This window comes from Typha angustifolia, chromosome 1 (genome assembly GCF_048772165.1).
Source record: "Typha angustifolia cultivar Huaian chromosome 1, ASM4877216v1, whole genome shotgun sequence".
NCBI lineage: Eukaryota > Viridiplantae > Streptophyta > Magnoliopsida > Poales > Typhaceae > Typha > Typha angustifolia.
Window position 1 is genome coordinate 1439844 of NC_133239.1, and position 24256 is coordinate 1464099.

At 36.5% G+C, this 24256-nt stretch overlaps 3 protein-coding genes across 3 annotated transcripts; 1 reads left to right on the forward strand and 2 right to left on the reverse strand.

The window, feature by feature from the left end:
• The first annotated feature begins 192 nt into the window (after positions 1-192).
• Positions 193-9260, forward strand: LOC140760962 (vesicle-fusing ATPase). The gene is made up of 21 exons (XM_073098089.1): positions 193-699; positions 1133-1228; positions 1320-1404; positions 1490-1540; positions 2243-2413; positions 2561-2715; positions 2807-2915; positions 3143-3242; positions 3336-3391; positions 4381-4446; positions 4521-4603; positions 5201-5334; positions 5770-5980; positions 6479-6610; positions 6695-6755; positions 6840-6899; positions 7256-7314; positions 7579-7666; positions 8079-8201; positions 8484-8549; positions 8868-9260. Exons 1-21 carry the CDS (start codon positions 506-508, stop codon positions 9015-9017), a joined length of 2250 nt encoding a protein of 749 aa, XP_072954190.1. The 5' UTR covers positions 193-505; the 3' UTR covers positions 9018-9260.
• Positions 9261-11507: 2247 nt separating this feature from the next.
• LOC140762738 (mannan endo-1,4-beta-mannosidase 2-like) lies at positions 11508-15176 on the reverse strand. Its single transcript, XM_073100668.1, has 5 exons — positions 14625-15176; positions 14325-14522; positions 14040-14162; positions 12789-13003; positions 11508-12615 (listed from the first exon to the last, which is right to left on the reverse strand). The coding sequence occupies exons 1-5, from the start codon at positions 14976-14978 to the stop codon at positions 12216-12218; spliced, it is 1290 nt and encodes a 429-aa protein (XP_072956769.1). The 5' UTR covers positions 14979-15176; the 3' UTR covers positions 11508-12215.
• Positions 15177-17346: 2170 nt separating this feature from the next.
• LOC140767093 (probable hexosyltransferase MUCI70) lies at positions 17347-22075 on the reverse strand. Its single transcript, XM_073106879.1, has 9 exons — positions 21715-22075; positions 20712-20993; positions 20398-20611; positions 20148-20257; positions 19837-20036; positions 19179-19282; positions 18449-18636; positions 18167-18366; positions 17347-17771 (listed from the first exon to the last, which is right to left on the reverse strand). The coding sequence occupies exons 1-9, from the start codon at positions 21986-21988 to the stop codon at positions 17565-17567; spliced, it is 1779 nt and encodes a 592-aa protein (XP_072962980.1). The 5' UTR covers positions 21989-22075; the 3' UTR covers positions 17347-17564.
• Between the last annotated feature and the right edge of the window lie 2181 nt (positions 22076-24256).

A 24256-nucleotide genomic window follows, 5' to 3' on the forward strand; every position in this document is an offset into this window, starting at 1 on the left:
TTTTTGTTCGCCCACAAGTCTCACGAGCTTGAAATTGAGAGTTTACGTAACTAGATTGGCTACCCAACATTATATATATATATATATATTATGTTGAATATAACAAGAAAATAAATTTTCTATTGGGCTTTTTGGGCTTTTGGGAGTTTGTAGTCGGCAGCTCAGTGTACTAGCTTAAACTCGGCAACGAGAGACAGTTAACGCGCCGACTAACATTCATCCTAGATGGTTGCATCTCACGTCACCGACTACGAACTAAGTCGGCGATTCACGTATGACGTTACCGACTTGAGTTTATATCGTGAAAAGCGAGAGGGGCGTTGTTGACCGAACCACGCCGGTTTCCCTGTCGATTAACCTTCGGACCGAAGTCACCTTGGCTCCTCTTTTCTCTTCTCCCTCCCTCCCTCCCGTCTCGCCTCTCTCCAAATACTGCGATCTCACTCTCCTTCCCTCGAATTCCTCATCTCGATCGACTACTCTCCTTTACGTTCCCCTACCTCCCATGGCGGGGAGATTTGGATTCGGCCTCACCTCCGCGGGGGCCGCCGCCTCGCTGATCGTGACGAGCACGCCGAGCCAGGAACTCGCCCTCACCAACTGCGCCTACTGCTCCGCCGCCGATATAAAGAGGTTCTCCACCCCCGGATCGAGTCAGGTCTTCGCGACGGTCGGCGATTCCTTCGTCCTCACCCTCCGATATCCTTTATTGATCTCCTTTGTCTGATGGTTTTCTTCATTCAGAATCTTCTGATTTAGTTTTATTTAAGCTAATTCATTGATAGAAAATCATATGATCGGTCAAATTCGCATCAGGAATCTTCAAGAAAAGAACGTAAAAGTGTTACATAAGGGATCTAAGATTCTAATGCTAATACAATGTCGATGGATCTGCGTGCTGAGTTTCGTGATATATCGAATTTTCCACTTTATTGTTGTTCTAGGTGATTTATGCATATAGGCATTGCTTCTTTAATTCGTTTTTAGCGTTATGTTGAGTTGGAATTGCATCTTTAAGATGTTACACAGAATCAAAGACTCTCTGTGTCTGATCTAATTCGCTTTTGATCTTATTCTGTTTCGTGATAATCTGTTATTTTATATTTTGGGTTGATCCTTGACAAAATCACACGGCTCATGATGGTGTTCCCACTGGTCACATTGCTTTGAATGCTATCCAGCGTCGCCATGCCAAAGTTTCTGCTGGTGATTCAATATCTGTTAGCAGGTTAGGAGTCTTAGTTCAGTAGTTTGTCAAAATTAATCATTGGGCATTTTTCTTTTTCTTCATACTGTTTCTTGGTAATTTTTCGATCTAGTTATATACCTCCTGATGACTGCAACCTAGCATTACTTACGCTAGAGCTGGAGTTTGTCAAAGGAAAGGCTAATCGAAGTGAACAAGTATGGTTCTCTTTTGAAATTTATGTAAGATTCTAGTGAGCGGTGGATGATATACTTGTATATAAAACCTCTGTTTGCTTTGCAGTTAGATGCTGTTGTTCTCGCCAAACAACTCAGGAAAAGATTTATGGATCAGGTCAGGCATCCACTTCATTTCTTGAGACTTCTTGTGTTGCCTGCTTCCTGTAATTTATAATGCATTAGTTTTCTCTTGGGAAAGGGGAACTTTTCATGCACAATAGCAGATTCTTAGCATTAATATGATTAATACTTTTATTATTATATTCCTATCTTCTGACCGTCTTACTTATTACTGAATAGCAAGTAGAGTTCGCAGTTTCTCACATCCTTTTGAAAAAAAAAGAAATTTGTTATACTCTGCCCTCAGGAATACCTCATTACCTTGTAAGTTTGATTTTCCCCATGAGAGATATACAGATCTCTCTTTTCATTTCTTGAAAAACAAGAATGTGTTCAATATCTCCGGCTATCTATCTGCCTATCTGAAAGCTTACTGGAGTGTAAAACCACCTTATAGGAGATTGCTTTAGTTTCAATTTTTTTTCCTTATACATTTCAGAAGAGCCTGAAGCATCAAGAAAGTTTTGTTACTTATTTTTCTATCCAGATAAGTCCTGAAGATTGTTTAGGTTAGGTTCTTCCATCTTTGGGGGACTTTTTCTTGTTTTTGTTTTTATGTTTAACAGTTGTGCAGGATTTTTTGTGGAAAATTGAGAAGCATATGCTGAACAAATATTAGTTTTGTTGCGGATAATGAAATTTACAGGATTGGTGTGATTACGTCTATCTTATACCAGAAACTTTTGACATTACACAGGTTATGACAACTGGTCAAAGAGTGTCTTTTGAATTTTGTGGAACAAACTATATTTTCACAGTGAATCAGGCGGTGCTAGAGGGCCAAGAAAGTTCCAGACCAATGGAGAAAGGAATGATAGCCACAGACACATACATTGTTTTTGAAGCTTCTCCAAGCTCTGGAATTAAGGTCTTCTTTTCTATTCCTTTCGATTCATGCAAAATGATAATTGATGGATTACTATCTTTTAGCAGATTTATTTGTCTGGAAATATGCAGAAGCATCAGCTACTGACCATCACGATCTAAATATATATCTCTGTTGTTGTGCATGTAGATAATCAATCAGCGTGAAGCTGCTAGTAGCAAGCTTTTCAAACAGAAAGAATTTAACCTGGAAAAGTTAGGGATAGGAGGATTAAGTGCTGAATTCACAGATATATTTCGAAGAGCATTCGCTTCTCGAGTTTTTCCTCCTCATGTCGTTAATAAGTAATTTCCTTTCTATCAGTTTGAGACATTTTCAAATTCTCTTCACTGCTTTTGTTGTATGTGGGGCCCTTCTAATGTGTATGCACTGCAGGTTGGGAATCAAGCATGTGAAAGGAATGCTGCTCTTTGGACCTCCTGGCACTGGCAAGACACTTATGGCCCGTCAAATAGGGAAATTATTGAATGGGAAAGAACCCAAGGTTGGTTTTTTAGTTAGCTTATATACTTCTTTGTAAAGAACAACTATAAGCACTTGCTTTTGTCTGTTCTATATATGTATAAACGGGAGTGTGTTTAATAGCTTGTCTAATCCGTTGTTAACAGGAGAATCTAATAGCATTTTCCTCAATTTTCATCAGTGATTTATAACTTTATATGTTGTGGTTAAAGTATTTCCACTCTGAACATGTATTGCATGCCTCTACAGATCGTGAATGGGCCTGAAGTCTTGAGCAAATTTGTTGGAGAGACGGAGAAAAATGTGAGAGATTTATTTGCTGATGCTGAAAATGACCAGAGGACTCAAGGCATGCAGTTTTATCCTCTATGTCTTCTATGGATGCTGTGATTTCTGACCTCTTTCTGATATTTTTATTTTGTTTTTGTTTTTTTTTTTTCAGGTGACCAAAGTGAACTACATGTCATAATTTTTGATGAAATTGATGCTATCTGTAAGGTGAATACCTTGTACAGTCTTCTTTCTGTTAACCTATTTCTCATTTTATGTTCTGTTGACAACACTTTGGTCAATCTAGTGAAACAATGGCTGTTGATAGTTGATACTATCCAGAGACATGGAATGATCTCTAATTTTATACTGGGCTGATTATGATTAATGTTGTTATGCTATAATTTATGTCTATTTTAGCTTCGTGTCCTTTGGGTGCATGATTTGTTTTAAGTGATATGACTTGAAATCAACTTTACAACAAGGACATTTGTAAGATTTGCTGTGGCATCCCAAAGTTTTGTGCTCTAGCATTTCATTGAAATTAAGAGGAAGTTCATAGGTATCCACAATTCCACACCTGCACAAGAAGTTTGGTAAGTAGTTAATTCTTCGAAAATGTAGGATCTTTTTGTTTGAATAATTTGCTTCTTGGAATGATAAGAGCAATGGGAAAATGTGTATGAAAATAACCTAACTCAGCCACATTAACCTGAAAGGCTTGTACAATATGCTATCTTCTAATGTTCAATTTTGGTTTTTTGAGGATGGTTTAATTTCTTGAGGATGCTTTAATAATTTTTCATTTCATTAGAACCACAAACCATCTTGTTCGTCCAAATGTTTGCTGCACTTCATTCTTTTATATATTATACTTCAATCAAGCTCCTAGCTGTTACATCCACTTGTCTCCTTTAGCTGTTGTTCTAGTGGCTATTGTCAGCACTCCCAAGAAATTAAAAATAGTTTTCAGAACAGAGGAAAATTACTTTTGTGTCCATGTAATGCTAGTTGATGCCATTTTTAAGTAACATGTGCATTCACCAGGAGTCCCTTAATCCCCATGACAAGTTACATACTTGGTCATGTAATAATGCTTGTGTAGTCAGCTCATTTTTTTTCCTTGTTTACATATTATAGTTTCTATTACATTGAAAATTCAATATCTGAATTATATTAGTTTCCATTCTGTTGAGAATTCATATCTGAATTTACAGTCCAGAGGTTCTACAAGGGATGGTACAGGAGTGCATGACAGCATTGTGAATCAGCTCCTTACAAAGGTAATTTTCCCACAGTTTGCACTATAGCTCTGCAAGTGTATTTACTCGATTCTAACCAAGTAATGCCATTCTAGATAGATGGTGTTGAGTCATTAAACAATGTATTGCTTATTGGGATGACTAATCGGAAGGATTTACTGGATGAAGCACTACTGAGGTTAGTTTCTCACATTTCATGATTGTGCAACTTCAAATTATATTATCACCCATAAGTTTTGCGGACTATACCAGCTGCAAATTGCCAAAGTAGCAAATCCAGTTGTTAGCAGATGCTATTTTCTTATAGTTACCACTTACCATGAAAGCTGGAGAGACATGGATGGCCTGATAATATTAGTTCAGATTATGTTATAGATAGTTAGATACTTTCTTTTCTTTTCACTTTCTTTCTAATAACTTTTATAATCAGTTTGATAGTATATGCGGATTAGGACACTTGCATCTTCAATTTAGGAAGACCTCCATATGTTGTAGGTCAGAGGACTAGCATGAGGCAGCAAGTAAACTGTTGTTTGTGGAAGTATGTAAAATGGAAATTTCGAAATCCAGCATGCAGATGTACTCATACCAAGTCACCATTCATCTGAAGCAATGTAATGATTGGGAGGTTATTAGTTGATATTCTTTAGACTAGAAGGCTTGATTTAGGTTATGAACAGTGAAGTTTTTTTCCTGCATTTTCCTTCTAGTAATTCTGAGTTGTCTATGCTGGATTGGTCTTCTGTAATGGTTGTCTTACAATTATTCATATTAGGCCTGGACGCTTGGAGGTTCATGTTGAGATAAACCTCCCTGATGAAAATGGTCGTCTGCAAATTCTTCACATACATACAAATAAGATGAAAGAGAATTCTTTTCTTGCTCCAGATGTGAGCCTTGAAGAACTTGGTAAATGCTTTTACTTTCATTGTGTTTTTCTTTTTTATTTCAAGTATATCCGTTCTGCTAAATAATGAAATTATGTTTTAGTGTACCTTATTGTAATTTGATATTTGGAGAGCTTCAGAAATGTCTGCCTAAATTTATTTTGGTTAAATATGATTAATTGATAGTAAGGGATAACATGGGCAATGTCTCTTCTGGATGATGACAAGGCATCATGAAAGAGGTCCTGTCTATAGTGAGCTGATGCAAGAAATGCATAGTTGCTTATGTAATGCTGTGTCTCACATGCATAAGGATTCATGGAACTGTACATATACATACTTTTATGTATATGTTTCTGTCTGCATATTACTATCTGTAGGTACTAAGAATAGTGTATGTATGAGATTATAGACTGGAGATGCCCCGTGCTAATGTAATTTCGTATGCTGAATGAAGCTGCACGCACAAAGAATTACAGTGGAGCTGAACTGGAAGGTGTTGTTAAAAGTGCTGTTTCATTTGCTCTGAATCGGCAAATAAGCATGGATGATCTTACTAAACCGTTAGATGAAGAGAGCATTAAAGTTACTATGGATGACTTCTTGCATGCCCTTCAAGAAATTATTCCTGCTTTTGGCGCATCCACCGATGATCTTGAAAGATGCAGGTAAACTTAGGTTTCTTATCATTTATGATTCTGAAAGTGGCTTGTAGAGTAAACTTCTCTTTGGAAGTAAGGTTTGAAGAATTTTGTTTGGGAGATATGCTAGGTTTTTTTTCCCTGTTTAACTTATGAGATATCATTTTGCCCTGAGACTAAACTGTTCCTTCTTTTATCTTTATAAGATCTATCTTGAGCTCATATCTGATTTGTTGGAATTCTCTTCTCTTTCTTTTCTTCAACTTGTTGTGGAGTGCCTTCTCACCGAGGCAAGGTTAGTGCAGCAATGGCCCCTCCATATGGGGAACCTTTTGATGGTGTTAGCTTGGATGTGCTTCAATGCATATCCAGATAAAGAGAAGCCTTTAAGATGCTCAGATTTACCATTGTTCAATATTTCTGGGTTCATATGTGAATCTGAATCTATATCTGAGGATTTTATATGATAGCTAGACGTCCACAGTTTGCTTAGTGAGAATATAATTTGCAAATGTGATTATGCAGGCTCAATGGTATCATTGACTGTGGTGAGAGACACAAGCACATCTATCAAAGAGCTATGCTTCTAGTAGAGCAAGTTAAAGTCAGCGAAGGTAGCCCACTTCTTACATGCCTACTTGAAGGTCCTGCTGGCAGGTAAGCTCTCTAATCTGTATGCCTCTTTTCTTCAATTGTCTTTCTTTGCAGTTGGTAGGTTCTCTAATTCATATCTGATTTCAGTGGTAAGACTGCAATGGCTGCCACAATAGGCATTGACAGTGATTTTCCCTATGTGAAGATCGTAAGTTCTTTGATCCTCTTTCTACCTGCTTACCTTTAATTTGTCGAGCTATATTTATTTGATGCTATCCTTTTGTGATCATAGATATCAGCAGAGACAATGATTGGTCTTAGTGAAAGCAGCAAATGTGCACGGATTGTGAAGGTCTGTAACTACTACACAAAAACTTGCATGTGCTTGAAATCTAGGGAAGTCATGGAGAAATCCTTTTGACTTTGAACCTTAATTTACATCTCTTGGTCTTTTACATGCATAGATAGTAACCAAAGCTAATAGATTTCTTTTTCTCACATCCATTAGCAAGCTTATTTTTGTACCCCTGTTCTTTGGGGCTATCTTTGCCTTCACAAAATTTTGTCACATCTATTTGGGGCAATATTAGGAACCTTAATCTTCTCACATCTATTAGGAAGCTTAGTATATTGGTCTTTATTTTCTCACAAAAACAGCACTGTATTTGCCGCTCTTGTTTAATACAGCTTCTATGCCTCTATGATTAGGTTTTTGAGGATGCTTACAAATCTCAGTTAAGCATCATAATTCTTGATGACATCGAAAGGTAACTTTGTATTTTCTTTTTAGTTCTGTTTCATATTTCTATGAGGCATTATTACATAGAATGTCTCTCACATGTTCAGCTATATGATAGAAATGCAGCTCTGTGAGAGAAAATAATTTGTGTACATCTCACTTTGGTGACCTATAAGTGCCACTCTGAAGGACTTCTCCTAAAGTGCTTCAGAAGATTATGTTGCACGAAGAATAATCTTGTCTGTGTATACTTTCTTTTGCTTGATAGTTTTTAATGATATTTTATTCTCAGGTTGCTCGAATTTGTTGCTATTGGGCCACGTTTTTCAAATGTCATTTCACAAACTTTATTGGTCCTTCTCAAAAGGCTTCCTCCCAAGGTCTTATTTTTCTTTCCTTCTCCTCCTGTCTTGGTTAATTAATATGATATTGTGCACCCAGTAGCCTAAGCTTGTATCATGAAAACACTCTTCAGTAGCTCAGGGTAATGCTGATTATGTGCTGCTCTATCTAGAACCCTTCATTTACAAGAGCTTTATGCAATGGAGTATCCTTTTCTATTTGAGGGAAGTTCTATTATGAGTATTATCAATACTACAGAACATGAAGCACTTGGATATCATATTAGTGATTCAGCATTTTTTATCATGAACTGTGATTTCCAATTTCCTTATGATAACAAGCACACTGTATTTGCACATGTTCATGTGTGAAGAGAAACAACAATGATGCTCTAATTTTGCACACTGAACTCTTAGTATGAGATTATCTCAATAAAAGATATTTTTGCAGGGAAAGAATTTGATGGTTATTGGAACAACTAGTGAGGTGGGGTTTCTGGAGTCTCTTGGTATATGTGATGCATTCTCTGTCACACATCATGTTCCAAAACTGCAGAAGGAAGATGCCAAAAAGGTAAAGATACTTTATATTTTTGTATAACATGAGGCAGTGAATGTGGATATACATGTTGGATACATACGAATTGAATTTGTAATTATTAGTGAGAGCATCCATTATTATGGCTTGTTAAAATTCAAAAGTAGTCATATTTGTCAAGGAGCAATGCTCCCTCCCAATTTTTATGCTTGGCAGTCAGATGCTTTGCAGGTATTCAAGGACTGTTTTTGCTCTATGCTAGCTGCCAAGTTATCGTATTATGACGCTCTGTTTCTTAATTCCAACTTCTCTCTGCAGGTATTGCAAGGTCTCAACGTTTTTGCAGACTATGACATAGATTCAGCAGCCGAAGCATTAGATGATGTAAGTTCTCTCTTATCTAGTGCACACTGTTTAACATCCAAAATAAAGGATTTGTAGTGTCTATTATTGGGTATCATGTCAATTTGCTACTTAACTCATTTTGGAAATGGCAGATCATAAAGTCTAGTTCTCACAACTATTACAATACTATGGTTATGCCATTATAACATATTTGACCCATGTCAATCTATATGCTAGATGTTCTGTTGGTACTAAATGAATTTGGCTTGTCTACTAAAATAAGAATATGGATGTCTTATTTTATCTTTGATGTAAGAATCTGGCACTTTGTTCTTACAAAATTTTGTTATCATACAGATGCCTATCAAGAAGCTATATATGCTTGTGGAGATGGCTGCTCAGGGATCCCGCGGAGGACGTGCAGAAGCTATCTATTCTGGAAAGGAGAAAATCAACCTAAATCATTTCTTTGATATCTTGGGCGATGTCGTATCCCTTCGCGGCTGAAATATCTGTCTCTCTGAGATATGGTTACCGGGCACTACTGATTGATATTTTTTTTTTGTGCGACTACTGATCATAGATTTCTTGCTCTGCTTTTTTTCTGATTTTTCTGGACATACAATTTTGATGATTCCCTTGCGTGTAGGAATGCTTCTCATTGTCCTGTAATGTTGTCTTGTTGTTCTCTTTGTTTTCTACTTCTGTATTTCCTGATAATTTATATAAAAAAGTATGGTTAATGGGACAGTTTACTCGGAATCTAGTGAATGGATTTTCTAGAAGAATGAAATGCAATGAATGGGTAACTATGATATCTCTTTCTCATCTCGTCAAACATCCCGAGAAGTGCTTCATCTTCAAGGAAAACTAGTCTTCCTCCAAAACAAGGAGAAAAGGCAATAATTCTAAGTATTTACGATTAATTATACTTAGCTTTTCTCAACTACTATCACACATATACTCTCTAAATTCTTTTTTAGTTTATCTTCTCTGATCTAACAAAGTCCTTCGTTTAAAGAGTTTATATAGTTTTTTTTTTTTTTATAAAAGTGATAGGGTCTAAGTAGATATTTTTTTTTTAATTCAGGAGTTTTATACGGATAATGAAAAAAAAGTACAGATGTGAAAAACTATAATGATTCAGGAGGGCTGTCTAATTATCCCTTATTTTTATTCTAGGTAGGAAAAAATTCAACCAAAGGAAAGCTCTCTCTTTCAGCATCGAGTCTCTTATTCCATTTCTCCTTTGCCTGCAAATTTAGCCATGATTCCTTACCTCCAAGGCTTCCACCACTTTGTTTTTCTGATGTCTCAAAAGACTTAAAACTAATTAGCCCAAATAAGCGTCTTTCTGATAATTTCATTGATCAAATTAATAGCTATTCCACGAGTCTTTCTCCCGCCTCTAAATGGAGGGAGGACTTTGGGAATTTGAATGAAGACAAGCACTAAGATGCCATTTTTGACATTGGGAAGCAACTGTAAGTGCTGTTATCCACAGAGCTGATTGCCAAAGAAAGCCAACTTATACACGGCTGTAGGCTCTTCCAATGGGACATCACGGACTATTATAGCTAGAGACAAAGACTAGCACTATTTATGCCTGACAGTGAGATAGCTTTCTGTTGAAGTGATCACCACTATAAATTTGCTAACAGCTATTGGTTGAGCTCCGTTTCTCGAAAATGCCATAGTCCAACATAAGAATCTCTGCAAAAAAACAAGGATGATCAATATTTCTATTTGCAACTTATTATATATACGTGAAAATTTGCCCTTTGTTGAGGTGAAGTGAGTGAAAGTTGATACTAATATACTAGCCAAAGGCCCAAAGCCAACCAAGAAAAACAATGAAAACATTTTTATTATACTAGAATTGTAGCAGATAATTTTATATGCCAAGTATATTCACATCATTTTCTCAACATGAAGAATAATTAGATCATATAGTTAATTTCTTTCAACTGAAAAGAAAATATTACTAACCATCCTCTTAAATTATCTACCAGTCTAATCACAACATGGCAAAGGTGAGAGAGAACGATATGAAAAGCCTTGCACTAAAATGTATGCCTTTAGTGGTTTATCTCCAATATGTTGGAAGATGTTAACATGAGAGGCTAAGAGGAAGATTCCCTTTGAATGGTTGTTGCCAAAGGCGTGTGCAAAGCACAGAGAAGAAACGTGTGTGGCACGTTCATGGATAACATTTCTTATTGGCATATGAATGCCTATAAGAAGAGGGTAGACCAACCTCACTTAATTTGTGATCACTTAGCATTCTATACTTCTCCATCTGGTTCAAGTTCATCTGCTAGCTTCATAGTTCACCATGTCGACCTGCGGCAACTGCGACTGCGCTGACAAGAGCCAGTGCGTGTAAGTGTTCATCTTGGCTCTGTTCTTGTCTTTCAGTTTCCCAGATTTATCTCATGGAGATGATTCCAGTAAGTTAACTGAGCCAGTTCTTATCTAAGATTTGATGTTGTGATGACCAACAAATATGATGATGACTATGATAAAAGACAACGATTTGATGTTCTCTTCCAGTTTCTCCAAAGAAAGTGGTTGAGAACTGAAAAGTCTGCATATAACTACAATTAATAGAAAGAAAAAAAGAGAGATCTAAGGACAGTTCTTTTGATTTCAAGTATTATTATTGCGACATGTAATATTTATCTTCAAGAGAGAGAGAAAGAAATTTGTACTGAGATCAAAGCTGGTGTGTTATATGCAGGAAGAAGGGAAACAGCTATGGTGTTGAGATCATCGAGACTGAGAAGAGGTAATAGCTTTTGGTTTGTTTACGGCAGTGTGGATGAAATTTAATGTGAACAAACTTTTCCACTCTTCTCTATTCATCTTAATCAGACATTCATATAGTTGGTATTTGAAAGAAATCAGTTAACAAGAAAATAGATAACAAGTGAACATGACAGTCTATAATATGAACTAAAATTCTCTTCTCTCTCTCGTCCGATTTCTGCAGCTACCATGACGGCGTCTTCGAGGTCGCAGCTGCCAAGAACGAGGGCAACTGCAAGTGTGGGCCTTCCTGTGCTTGTGTGGACTGCCACTGTGGCAATTGAGCAATATATGTGAGTACTGCTATGTAAGGAATGGTGATAGAAGAAAGGATGCAGTAATGGTAAACTGGAGTGTGTATGTAGTAAGGACTATCATGGTGTGCTACAGTTAATCAGGTTGGAATAAATTGGCTGGATTCGATCTAGCTTTGTATCCATCTCAATCGGTTATCCTAATATAGTTCTATTATTGTAAAGCTGATTTGTCTTATTGAGCTAAGTTAATTATTCGAAAATATGCTTTATGAACAATCTGAAATCTAGTAAGTTTTCATATAAGCAGGCATGATTCAGTAGTAAAGAAGAGGAGCTCTTGATTTCCAATCATCAACCAGATTCAAAAAAAAAAAGAAAAAGAAGAAGAAAAAGAAAATTGATTACACATTTGTATCTGTGGAAATTTGTTTCACATATTACAATACTCGTAGTAGTGGTGTTGAAATCAAAAGAAGACTTTGCACAAGGACTATGTGCTTCAGCTGAGAGGGAACTCGGTAAAGAAATTTTACTCTCGGTTTGGCCTTTGTTCGAACCAGAAGCCCTCCAACAAAAAATCCCAACCTCCCTCTGGTAGTTTGATGCAAAAATGGAGAACAGAAAACTGTATATGCTAAAATTAGTCGCAGATCTTGTTAAAATTTCTCTTCACTGCGTCCTGCCCGTGCCGTAGAACAGCCAACCGACACGACTGGTCCTTTATCAACCTGTACATCGATGGCCTCTGATCGGGGATGATCCCGAAATCGTCGTTGTATTCTTCCATGCCATCAACCATGAACTGCCAAACAAAAGCACCAGCCCCAGAGCCGTTCTTCTTTGCAGAGCCATAGATGATATCAAAGACAGATTTGTAGAACATATCTCGGTGGGAGTGATCAAAGTCTTTGTTCCTGTTTGAGAGCCCAAATTCTGTGAATAGGACTGGCTTTTTAAGTTCTCTATCTCCATCTTCTATATGAGAGGTCACCCATTTGGAGATGTATTTTATTTTTTCATTGAGTTCTGCATTTACCAACCTGCAAATGAACACATTTCTACTTGAATCGGATTCGTAAGAAGTAATAAGCCAGACGAGGGATGTAATATGAAGCTTATCAGTGACAGGGAATTTCAACAAGCAGGAATGTAATATCTTAAACATATGATAAGATAAAAATTAGAAGATAATCAATGACAGATACAAATTTACCAACTATCAGGATAGACATGGACGGAAGCAAAGTCAATGGCTGAAATCTTGGAGTTGCGAATGAAATCTGATCCAAGGGTACTGAACCATTCCCCAGGATTCACAGCCAGCTTCTCTGGAGGGCATGTTGGACCATAGAACCCCTCGAGTCCAACTGTTAAGAGATGCTTTTTGTCAATTGATTTCACGTATCCAGCCATTTCTTCAATCCAGTCCTGCAGATGTCAGCAAACAAGAACTGACCAACAATAGTATTGAATGATGACACCAAATTCAAAAAATTCTAGATATTTTCTTTAGAGATCATACAATTCAAGAATCAACATATGGGACTCTGGCATCAGGAACTGCACATCGATTAACTAGTTATAAATCTGATTTATACTGTTGTACATGAGAAGAGACTCTACTCAAGCATACAGAATAATCTTGTCATTTCGTTTGACATTTATTGCAAAATATTTTTGAAAACACGTCTCTGGTAATATCTTTTTTTATCTCTCATTCGTGGACAGTTGACTTAAAATCTAGAGAGTGGATTACTATAACGACGTCTCCGTCTCATCTCATCTGACTTCCTGAGGAGTGCTTCATTGTACTATAGTTTCAAGCAAGTAAACTTAAGTGGTAAACATAAATAGAGAAGTCATAGGAGCTATCAAAATACAACACCATCTGACCGTCTCCTTTGTCAAAACAGTCTTCCTCCGAAATAAGTACGAAGGCAGTAATTCGAATCTTACAGAAAGAAAGTTATTTTGATTAGTTTCTCATATAAGAATCAGAACAATCTTTTAAGTCATCACTTTAAGGAGATCAATGTTCTAGAGATCATTGATCCATATTTGCACCGCATTATTCTTTCCTTATAATTTCTTATCTCCACTGCCTCAATATTTCTCCTTGTGCATCTCTTTGGGTTCCATCTCACCCTTTTGGTCCCCCCCCCCCCCCCCCCCCCCCCCCCCTTTGAGTTCTTTCTGGATTTTGTCCTGTTTCTCCTACACAAGTTCTTCGTCTAGCTTTTCATGTTTTGCTTATAATCGTCTGTTTTGGAAAGAGACGTATCTCTAACCTTACCTGCTCTATAAAAAGTCATCGGCTACTGGGGCTTCGTGTAAATGCAACACATAATATACATAATAGTAGAATTCAATCAATTTATAAAGTAGAACGATAGGGATTGCATCAATAGCACAGTTATGATTATGATTGCATAATTATGAACAATTGTGTCGATAATGTATTTACTTGGAGAGTGTCACCAGATGCATCAGACATACACCGTGGTTCGTTCATCAACTCCCATGCAAATATAGCCGGATCGTCTTTATATTGGATTCCACTCAAGTGGTTCTTCCTTGTCAACAATGTCTGGGAGCCAATGGATAAAAATCAAACATCATCATTTAATCGCATCGCATTGTGAGAGTTTAGGTGAGAGCTTTTTAATGGAGACAATATCTCAAACACTAATCTTGCAATAGAACTCAATACATCTAATTCAATGGCAAAGATCCGAAAAACCTAAATTACCTTGAGGTATATCTTGAAATAGCTTCGGATAGATGGATCGAAGAAGAAGGAATCATTGGAGGAGCTCAATCCAATCCCCTCCTCCCATGCCCACTTAACATACTGCGTCTTCCCACCATAATGTTCCAAATTGTTTGCCAAACTTAGAAGCAATCTAATCCCATGTCTCTGTGCTTCCACGATTACTCGATCCAATGCCTACAATTCCCAAAATCGAATCACAAACACCCAGTAAAACACCAACGCTAGAGAGAGAGAGAAAAAAAAAAGCAAAAGAAAAATCTAGAAATTGCTACCCACCTTAAAGACTCGTTCATCAAAATGCCCAGGTGAAACTTGCAACGCGTTATACGTGCCATCATTGAAAGCCCAAGTCCTGCAAACTGTGAGACCCATCTTCGCACCAGTTTGGAACATCAATCTGACCCTCGGCCTGCTGTGTTCCTCCACAGCCTGATCCATCAACCAATACGAATTCCACCCGTTGACGTAGAAACTTTTGCCATCCACAACAAATTGAGTCCCATTCCTAGCCACAAAGCTCATCTTGGGCTCCGGAAAATGGAAGTCTATGTCCCCAAACGAGAGGTATATGAATGCAACGCAAGTTGCAAGTCCCAGAATGTGGTAGAAGACGCCATTGCTTGCAGCCATTGTGAGATCTTCTCCACCATGAGAAGGGGAAAAAGAAGAGAAAACTAGTACCCCAAAAGAGGTGCCAAGCTTGGATCTTTGGGCTGGAAGACGACAACCGGTGTCTTGGTGTGGGTTAGTTTAAGAGGAAAGAAGGAGAAAGAACACGATTCACGAGGAGTCATCAGATTCTGTGAGCGAAGCTGCACGAGACCCAACCATAGTAAAAGTCGATGGCTTCACACTTTCACACCTGCCTCACCTTCACATGCAATAATCTGACAATTTTAGGTGATGAAATAGTACGCATAACAAGACAAGGGCTTTTGCAAATTAATTCCACTTTATTGTTATGTTAGTACTATAATTGATCATAAATTTACATTATTTGCAAACAGAGTTTTCCTTGTCATAATTATATTGGATATGTAAGATAATACTATATGTATATATATTTTTTACCCCTCAACTTATTACTTTCACTTTCTTGAAAAAAAAAATGAATATATATATAAACCTTCTGAATTATTTAATTATATCACTAAAACCTCTATGTCAAATTTAACTAACTTAATAAATAGATAATTTGTATATCCTTATATTTGATCCCTTATGATACTTTCTCTAAATATTAAACTATAAATTAATCTTCTCTAATTATGCATACTTAGAATATTATAAAGTGGAATTATTTTGCAAATCATGCGAAAGAAGAAGAGGCTTAGGTTGAATAGTGATTGATCTATTAACTTAGTAGTGGGAGTGTATATAGATGTCAATTTTTTGTGTTGTAGTGTTGAAGGAGAACAGAGGTGCAAAGTTGTCATCAGCTTGTCTTCTTGCCAAAAGGCATTTAATTATATTTTGGGTAGGTCAAGGCCCTGCATATGAGATGTTTCCGTAGCTTCAACGGTGGAGAAAGAAATCTAAGAGCTGTTTGGAGTTTGGATCCATTAATTTATTCTAGTATGCTACCAAACAAGCACAAAACAAGTGAAGTTTGTGGGCCTGTCTCATGTGACCAGATTTGCTAGGCAAAATTGGTCCTATTTAAATAACTTATTACTACTTATTCTTTGATTTCCTTCAAGCATGTGGTATAATAGAGAATAGGCTATTATGTTGATTTTATTATTATTATTATAACAGAGTATATAATTAACTCATTATTGTTTCACCATTCAATAAAGTAGGCATATGACTTACTTAGGACAGACATTATAGCATCATTAATCTAATGATATCTTTTAACTTTGCTGTATCCATTGGCATATGTCTTCAGTTAGTCAAAGTTTAGAGCTGGCAAAAAATTAGAAAAAAGAGTTCCAAGTGTAACATGGTATGAGAAGAGGAGAGTTCAGAGCTCTCAAGTATATGTATATATAGCCAGAGTGAGAGAGATCAGAGATGGGTATGCTTCACTTGGACTCTACGGAAGGATTACAACAAACAGGTTGCTTTGCTGCATAAGAAGCAATTGGCAGGCTGCTGTATACTAAGTCATGAGCTGATTGATAGATTTGTCTTATTAGTGACTTTGTTGTTTGTATGTTTCATGCTTGGGATGGATGCTAGCGTTGGATAGTGTGCTAAAGGAAACAATAATGTTGGGCAGAGGATGTCATGGTATTCTATGTCAACATGATTGCAAGAAAGAATTAGAAGTAAGAAAAGGAGCCATGATATCATACCTAGTGGTAGGTGATCTATGTCAAAGAATTAGACAAGAAAAGGAAACAAAGGACTGTTTGACTTCTCTGCATTAGAAATTGAGTGGAATTAATTCCTTGTTTTGTGATGTATAATGTCACCTTATATAATAAATATCATTATAATTGCCAATTCTTAAACATAAGTAGATATATTAAAAACTTGCTTAGTAATCTAATATTTAATTCCACATAATAAATTTATAAATTTTTTGTTTTCAACTGAATAAATAATATTCCAAAATAAGAACAGGTATACATATATTAAATTTATTTTATTTAAAAGATCTTAATTTTTTTTTTTTATTATATTTTGATATTAGAAATATATTATGTAAGATAAAATATATTTTGTATGTAGAACATTTTTTTTTTATAAATGTAGAATATGTAATTGTAAGGGCTTGAAGTTATTTGAACCACTGATTCTATCAGCTATTCATGAATCAGTGTTCTATTCCATTTAGCCTGAATCGATCCAATTCAGAGGGTGATTACATCATAAGTTGAATGAAGCACACATTTTGACCCAATTCTCTGCTGCAAATTCTAGTCTTCTGATATGTAACTCATTGATTTCTGAAGACTAAGGATTCCTTAAAAGAAATAAGAGATCAAATATAAATGCTTGTGAAAGGCCTGAGGCAGTACTAGACATAGATATACAAATCATCTTCCAAGAAAGCAACAGATTCCCAAGTGATATTTATTTTAAAATTGGTTATTTACAGCAGAAAAGAATGCTATCAACAATTCCTGACCAAAAAAAAAAGGGAAAAAAGAAGGGTTTGCTACATGAATATACTAAAGTAAATCTCTAAAACCTGTCCAAATGTTGGCCAACATTGATCCTAGCCTAAAGTTCTTGGGGAAAAAATTGTCAAAAGAAAAGAAAAAGCTATAACAATCTATTGTCCCTTCCATTGATAGTTTTAGAACGATGACGCCTCGAACCATATTTCCTATCCCTCCCATGCCTCATGGGTGTTTTCATGGCAAGCTTCCCAGATGGTACCAGTATTTGCCGTCTTGCCTGAGTCTCCACAGGAGGTGGAGTAGTTGGGGCAGTATGTATTTGTTGCTCCAGCAAGTCTTTGTGGTATGACTGCACAGCACAAATCAAATTATAAAACAGAAAAGTCATTTAAATCACCAAGCTAATTAGCACACAAAAGAAGACTTCCAAAACACACAACAAACAGGATAACATCTAAGATTTCTAGCCTAACAGTTTGAAGAAAATTTTCTTAGCATTTATTTTGATTGGTAGAACTCCTAGTCCATTAAAATGCCAATTCCCACCTACCATTTATCTACCTGATGACCTGTAATAGCACATAGATCAACCAGAAAGCAGAATAAAATGTGAAAAAGAGAATACATCTCAAAATAAAAAAGAACAAGAAGAAGAATAGGATTGTCTGATACAGATCCTTAGTTAAGTGCTTGAACCTATCACATCAGACAAAAGCTTTAAGGCTATCCTAACCAATGTAATACCTGAACAACAAAGTTCCGTCTTTCACAGTCCATAAACATGTCTGCCGTCCAATTAACTCTTGACCTTATCTTGTCCCTTACAGTGCTGAAACTTATTTGATCCCTCGATGTAAAGCGCTCAACTTCATTGAACCAGAGACATGTGAAGAGATTGGTAATTGGGATATGTTCTCTGATGATCACACACCCTTCAGGGACATCTGAGGATGACAGAAGTCATCAGAGATATTCTCAAAATCAGTTGTGGCTTAAACCTGAGAAATTAAAAGGACCAGCATTTACCACTCATAATAGGAAGCTTAGCTGGAGAATAATGTGTCAAACCCTCTCTCTTATAAAACTCAATTTGGTAGTCAATAGATGCATTGTCATATTTTCCAGCAGCTTTATTAGCTTCCGCTTCTTCGAAAACATCAAAGCGCTTGTAATGCCTGGAGATAGCAAATGTGGCATTCTTTCTCCACAAGAATCTGAAAGATAACAAAGTACATACATTAGAGGATAATGCGAATAAGAGATGATGCCAAAAGGCAAAACAGAACACTAATCAATGGTACATGACTAGTTAGATACATATGTAACCAATTAAAGTTAGACTTCTTGATCCAGTTGGACCACAAGTAAATTAAGCAAATGTAAAGATAACAGATATGAATATATCCGATGTTGATCAGTTCTAGAGTAGTAACATTGCAAATAAGTCAGCTATGATCAATTGCACATTTTAGCATTTTTGAACTCTAGAACAAGTTAAACAAATTTATTATGGAATCAAGAGTTCAAATATTTACTGTGATTGCTGGAAGCCTACAACCATTAATAGATATTCCATCCATAGAAATAGGTAGTAAATAGATGTATGTTTTCACAAAGATATTTGATTTTCGGGTGCGGTGTGATACTTATTAATGGAAATGGTCTATAAAGTTCTCCTTTAAGTCTACATTGATTTAAAATTTCAAAGAGTTCCAGATACCAAAAGAAGCAAAGCAACACTTAATATAAAATGTACCTCTCCAGAATTTGATAGGGATCCACAACAAGCTCAAGCTTTCCATCAATCCAAATAGAGAACCGGACATTTGGGAAAAGTCTATGGAGAAGAAGTTTCGGAACCTACCCAAGGTAAAGTTGTTAGAATTATACAACATGCATTAAAAACAAAGAATGTTACAAAGTGAGGCAAATTTAGATAGATAGGTTATGCATCAACTTCTCAAAATATTAATCTTTATCACAATTCCACCAACATGCATTAAAAGAAAATAAACCATTGAAATGTGATAAAATCATTGAACAATTTATATCAGCTCCAACATTTTATGACATCAGCTACTTCTTAATCACTCCAAGATGAACGAGGAAATGAACAGAAACAGAAGACATGAAATAGATATTGCAAATTCCAGAACGAATAATTACAGCATGCCAGAAAAGAGAGCCAAAGTAAGAAGCAGCATGATCCACCCAACTTAGATAACCAATTATAAAACAATCAGGTCTCATGACTGGATTGTTCACACCACAAAGGGGGGTGCGTCTATTCTATAGCGTGTCAATATCTGAAGCAGTCTAGCCACCTTGATTAGGGAATACCCTGGACAGATAATTTCACAGCAAACTTCAAAAGCTAGAAATCAGGATATCAGCAGAACAAGAAAAGCAAGCACCTTCCCATTTCGCCTTGCGTCTGAATAAGGAAGGTTGCGAACTACCACCCTCCTCCATAACCCGAGTCTGTTACTCTGGTCCAGCGTACTAGAGTTCTTTATGCTGGCTTCTGTTTCTTCATCCACAAACATATAAAAACACACATTTCTCTCTGAGAATTCACTGATATTTTTTGGCTGTTGCACTATATCGTAGTTTCCTGTTCAACCAGATAAAAGAAAGCTAATTTATCTGGATAGGTGACAAGTAGCAATGACAAAAGGAACAGAAAATAAAAGAAGACAACTGCAGTAATCGTTCAGTTCAGTACCGAAAATAGCAGAGGCCACAACTATCCCATGGCATTGCTCCATCTCAAGAAGATCAGCATCATCTATGTCAAACCCAGTACCTTGACCAGGTTTTTTTCCTTTAACAAATCTAACAAGATAATGAAACATGTCAACTATAAGATTGGATGTGTAGATAAACAACATGCAAAGACTGAATGTAAGTCCATATCAAGAATTCTATACAGTTAAATCATCAATAGTACAAGACAAACAACTAAACAGACCTACCCACAGTGTACAGCCATTGACTCTTTGATATCAAAAGATTCATCCCTCTGATGCAGAGATGGATGTCCTCCAAATGTCAAGCCTCCATTTAACTCATTTTCGACCAAGTTGTCTTCTGAAATATATCTTAAGTTTTTAAGGACGGGGGATGTCGATGGCAGAGATGGCATGAGCTCCTTGGCCTGCTCAACAGAGACATAGCAAACAGGGCAAGCTGAAAAAAAAAAACCAAAATTGTCAGTTCCATCTCAAATTCCATGTACTATTTGGAGTCATTAAAGTATGTAACCAAGAATTTAAAAGGCTATACGTACGGCGTGGTCCAGTGCGCTTCCTATCAACCGGTGGTGGAGGAAATGAGAAACTTTCACAAGGATGCCGTGTAAAAATTGCATTGCTAGGATAAACTGGAGTAGGAGGCTGGATATGGTTATCACGAGTAGCAGACAATTGATCTGTAGGTGATCCTGTATTCACTATGTTTTCTTTTATAGGAAAAAAGGGAGGCGTAAAATGACTCAATGATGGCCAGCCATGGTATATAAAGTTCTGGACATGTTTTGAAGATCCCAGGTTAGTCTCCAAATCAGATGGATCTGAAAACTGAAAAGAGTTAGGAAGACAATCTTAAGCATTTCAAAAAATTCTAGCAGTGGAATTAATTACTAGAAAAAAACTTTTGAGGATGGAACAATTTAATGCAATAAGATTTAGAGATAAAGCATAGATAAAAATATTTGAGGATGTTAACTGACATGAAGCTGTTCAAAATACAGATATACTTCCAAAATGTTAAGGTTAGAAAGCTACAATTTGAAGCACCAAATCCAGGCATAGTTGTTAATTATATTCATCTAAGCTCCTGATATGTAGTTGTAAACAAGAACGCGTTCATGATTCACATTCATCCATCATGATGGTACCGCGACAAAAAGAGTCATCTAAAAATACAATCAAGGTTCCCCGCAGTCTTGGACTACTCTAGAATCCAGATGTCACCAAAAATGAGATTAGCAGCGCAATTAAGTTGTGAGTTCTGAAAAGCAAATCAATACTTAAATCATTACTAGCATTAGCACCTATCACAAACAACTACAGTTATAAGAACTAAGAAGGAACTAAGAGCGAACTTTGTAAGAACTAAGAGTGAACAAAAGAGAACAGAACAAAGTCACACAATCACAAAATTAACCAAATAGATGACTAAAGTTATTGAATCATACTATAATAAGTTAGAAAAGAGAATAATGCACAACAAGAATTCTTGAACAACCTTATACCAATCAACTGAAACACCAAATGAAATAAAGATAGCACCTTTTGTGGCAACGGAGAACAGGAAACATAATAGAGAAATTGAGATGATGAACAAGAACGGTATCACAAACTTCACCCTGCAAGAAATCCTAAAAATCCGGTGCAAGAACCGCTCCTTCTCTCTCGACCCGGAGAGGAGCATCTTGGGATGCTTGCGGAGATAGAGAGGCGGTGAGTCTATCGGCAATGCGACAAAGTCGCGCAACTGCTGCCGCTGCTGGTGCTGCAATGATCCATAGCTCCCCGATCGGAGACCCAATGACTTTCCAGTCATTGTGCCTTCCGAGTCAATGGCCGTCTTGTCATCTCCCTTTTCAAAGATCCACAATTAAAGGAAGGACCATTATTAAATCCCTAAAATTCCTCTTTAATTACGCTAGAATGCACGCAAAAGAAAGAAAAATCGGATCGTTTCGTTTTTAATTGGATGAGTTAAAAAAAAAGTCAATCTGTTAGAAATAATCACAAAGAATCTTTTAAATCTTTCTAAGAGATAAAATTGTAACTGGAATCGAAATCTTTGAGGATAATTTCTCATATTTCTCATGTCTATCGGTTGATTAGATGAGATGTTTTTATTTTTATTTTTTATTTTCTAAATAATGATTAAATCCCTAAAATTCTTCCTAATTACGCTCGAATCCACGCAAAAAAAGAAGAATCGGATCGGTTCGTTTTTTAATTACATGAATTAAAAAAAAGTTCAATGAAATAATCACAAAGAATCTTTTAAATCAGAGATAAAATCTTAACTGAAATGGAAATGTTTGAAGATAATTTCTCATGTCTATCGGTGGATTAGATGAGAGGTTTTTTTTTTTTTAAAATCTGAGTTTTATTTAGAATATCCCTTTACAGCAACTAAGCCGCGGACTCTATCTCCACCCGACTAACTCTCTTTAGTTAAGGAATGAAGTGAGCTGAGCTGAGCTGAGCACAACTAACTGAGCTGAGCTAGTCTATCTCCACCCGACTAACTGAGCACGACTAATTAAAGAGAGTTAGTCGGGTGGAGAGTTTATCACGGCCAACTCTCTTTAAACTCTCCACCCGACTAACTCAACTAAGCCGCGGACTCTATCTCCACCCGACTAACTCTCTTTAATTGTGGATCTTTAGACAAACGACTAACTCTCTTTAGATACAGAAGCATTTAGACACTATTAAATACTAGCCAACACATTAAATCGTCTAGTATAGGTTTTAAATTGCGCTCATCGTTGAGTTATTGTTCCGAACTAAATGTCATGAATATATTGCTCTAAGTCTTGCTGTCGAACCACTTATCTAACCATCGCATCGAGCTAATCCAATATAAGTTCATTTAGTTGCATCCATATATAACCACAACCCACTCTCATCGTAACACCAATACATTAATTCAAAAAAAAAAAAACACCAATGCATTAAGTTTTGTTTAGTTTGAGACTAAATCCTGAATTTAATTAGTTAATTTTTTGAAGAGTAAACTTGATTAGATATTAATTACTGAGCCAGTTTAGGAGGTGTTCCTAGACTCAAATCAAACAAGGCCAAAGAGATTAGCATCTTGGTAATACAAGTGAGAAAATATTCTAATAAAAATTTACTAAATATTAACTATCATATATGCATCCGAGTATGGGCCGGATTCAAGTTGGTCTTACCGGGTTAAACCCGATTATTTTTGACCCGGCCTAGATCAGATACGTGCCTTCTGGGCCCAATAAGAATTCAAATCCAAAAGTGCCATCGTGGGCTTTACTCCTCTCCTTTCCTCCCTTTTTCTCGTTTCTAAAACTCGATTAGGCGATCGCTAACAATAAAGAAGTTTGGATTCGGAGCAGCTTGGCTCGGATCCCCGCTTCTTCACCAGTTCTTCTTCCAAGCATTGGATCGTTTCTTGCGATGGTATGGCGTTCTTTTTAACCCCTTCATTACGTGCTTCAATCTAGGCCAGTTTCTGAATTGGTTTTGGGGTTTGGGTTAGATCTGTAGCGGTTCCTGTGAATAAATTCGAAGATACTATAAGGATGATGAGGAAAATTCTCGGTTTATACCTAATTTTGTGTAGAAAATTTGACAAGTTTATCTTAAATTATTCAAAGGGTTGTGCGTTTCAATTGAGATGTTATTCGCCATACTCTTTGTCATCGGATTCATCGATTATAGCAGAACACATTATAAATACATCTACTCATCGATGCACATTGTTATTTGTTAGTGCTGAATAGCTATCAATATTTACCTACCGTTCTGAAAAGATTACTGACAATACTTGCTATATCTTTTAATGATTGTGGACTAGGACAGTAGGTGACGAAAGCTGGTTGGTTTAGTATCTGTGCATGTTTGACGCAAACAACTTGTAGGCAAAGAGATTGTGCAATTAGATGATGTCTTTCTGAACTTCCACAGATCTCCTTGATCATGATATGTAGTTGATGAGAATGAAATCCTTTGCCGTATTTTGTTGAGATCCAAGTATCAAAACCAGTTGGAGAATTAGTCTATGCTCAAGTGGCAGGAAGCGAGGAACAGCTTATGTGCTTTCGCAGTGTAT

Coding starts and splice junctions, on each gene's coding strand:
- LOC140767093 (XM_073106879.1), bottom strand. CDS start 21,988: ATGACTGGAAAGTCATTGGGTCTCCGATCGGGGAGCTATGGATCATTG. Junction 19,283..19,836: donor ACGCAAGGCGAAATGGGAAG/GTGCTTGCTTTT, acceptor TACCTTGGGTAG/GTTCCGAAACTTCTTCTCCA. Junction 18,367..18,448: donor TAAGCTTCCTATTATGAGTG/GTAAATGCTGGT, acceptor TGTCATCCTCAG/ATGTCCCTGAAGGGTGTGTG.
- LOC140760962 (XM_073098089.1), top strand. CDS start 506: ATGGCGGGGAGATTTGGATTCGGCCTCACCTCCGCGGGGGCCGCCGCC. Junction 2,716..2,806: donor CCTCCTCATGTCGTTAATAA/GTAATTTCCTTT, acceptor TATGCACTGCAG/GTTGGGAATCAAGCATGTGA. Junction 5,981..6,478: donor GATGATCTTGAAAGATGCAG/GTAAACTTAGGT, acceptor GTGATTATGCAG/GCTCAATGGTATCATTGACT.
- LOC140762738 (XM_073100668.1), bottom strand. CDS start 14,978: ATGGCTGCAAGCAATGGCGTCTTCTACCACATTCTGGGACTTGCAACT. Junction 14,523..14,624: donor TTGATGAACGAGTCTTTAAG/GTGGGTAGCAAT, acceptor TGGGAATTGTAG/GCATTGGATCGAGTAATCGT. Junction 13,004..14,039: donor CATCTGGTGACACTCTCCAA/GTAAATACATTA, acceptor TGACATCTGCAG/GACTGGATTGAAGAAATGGC.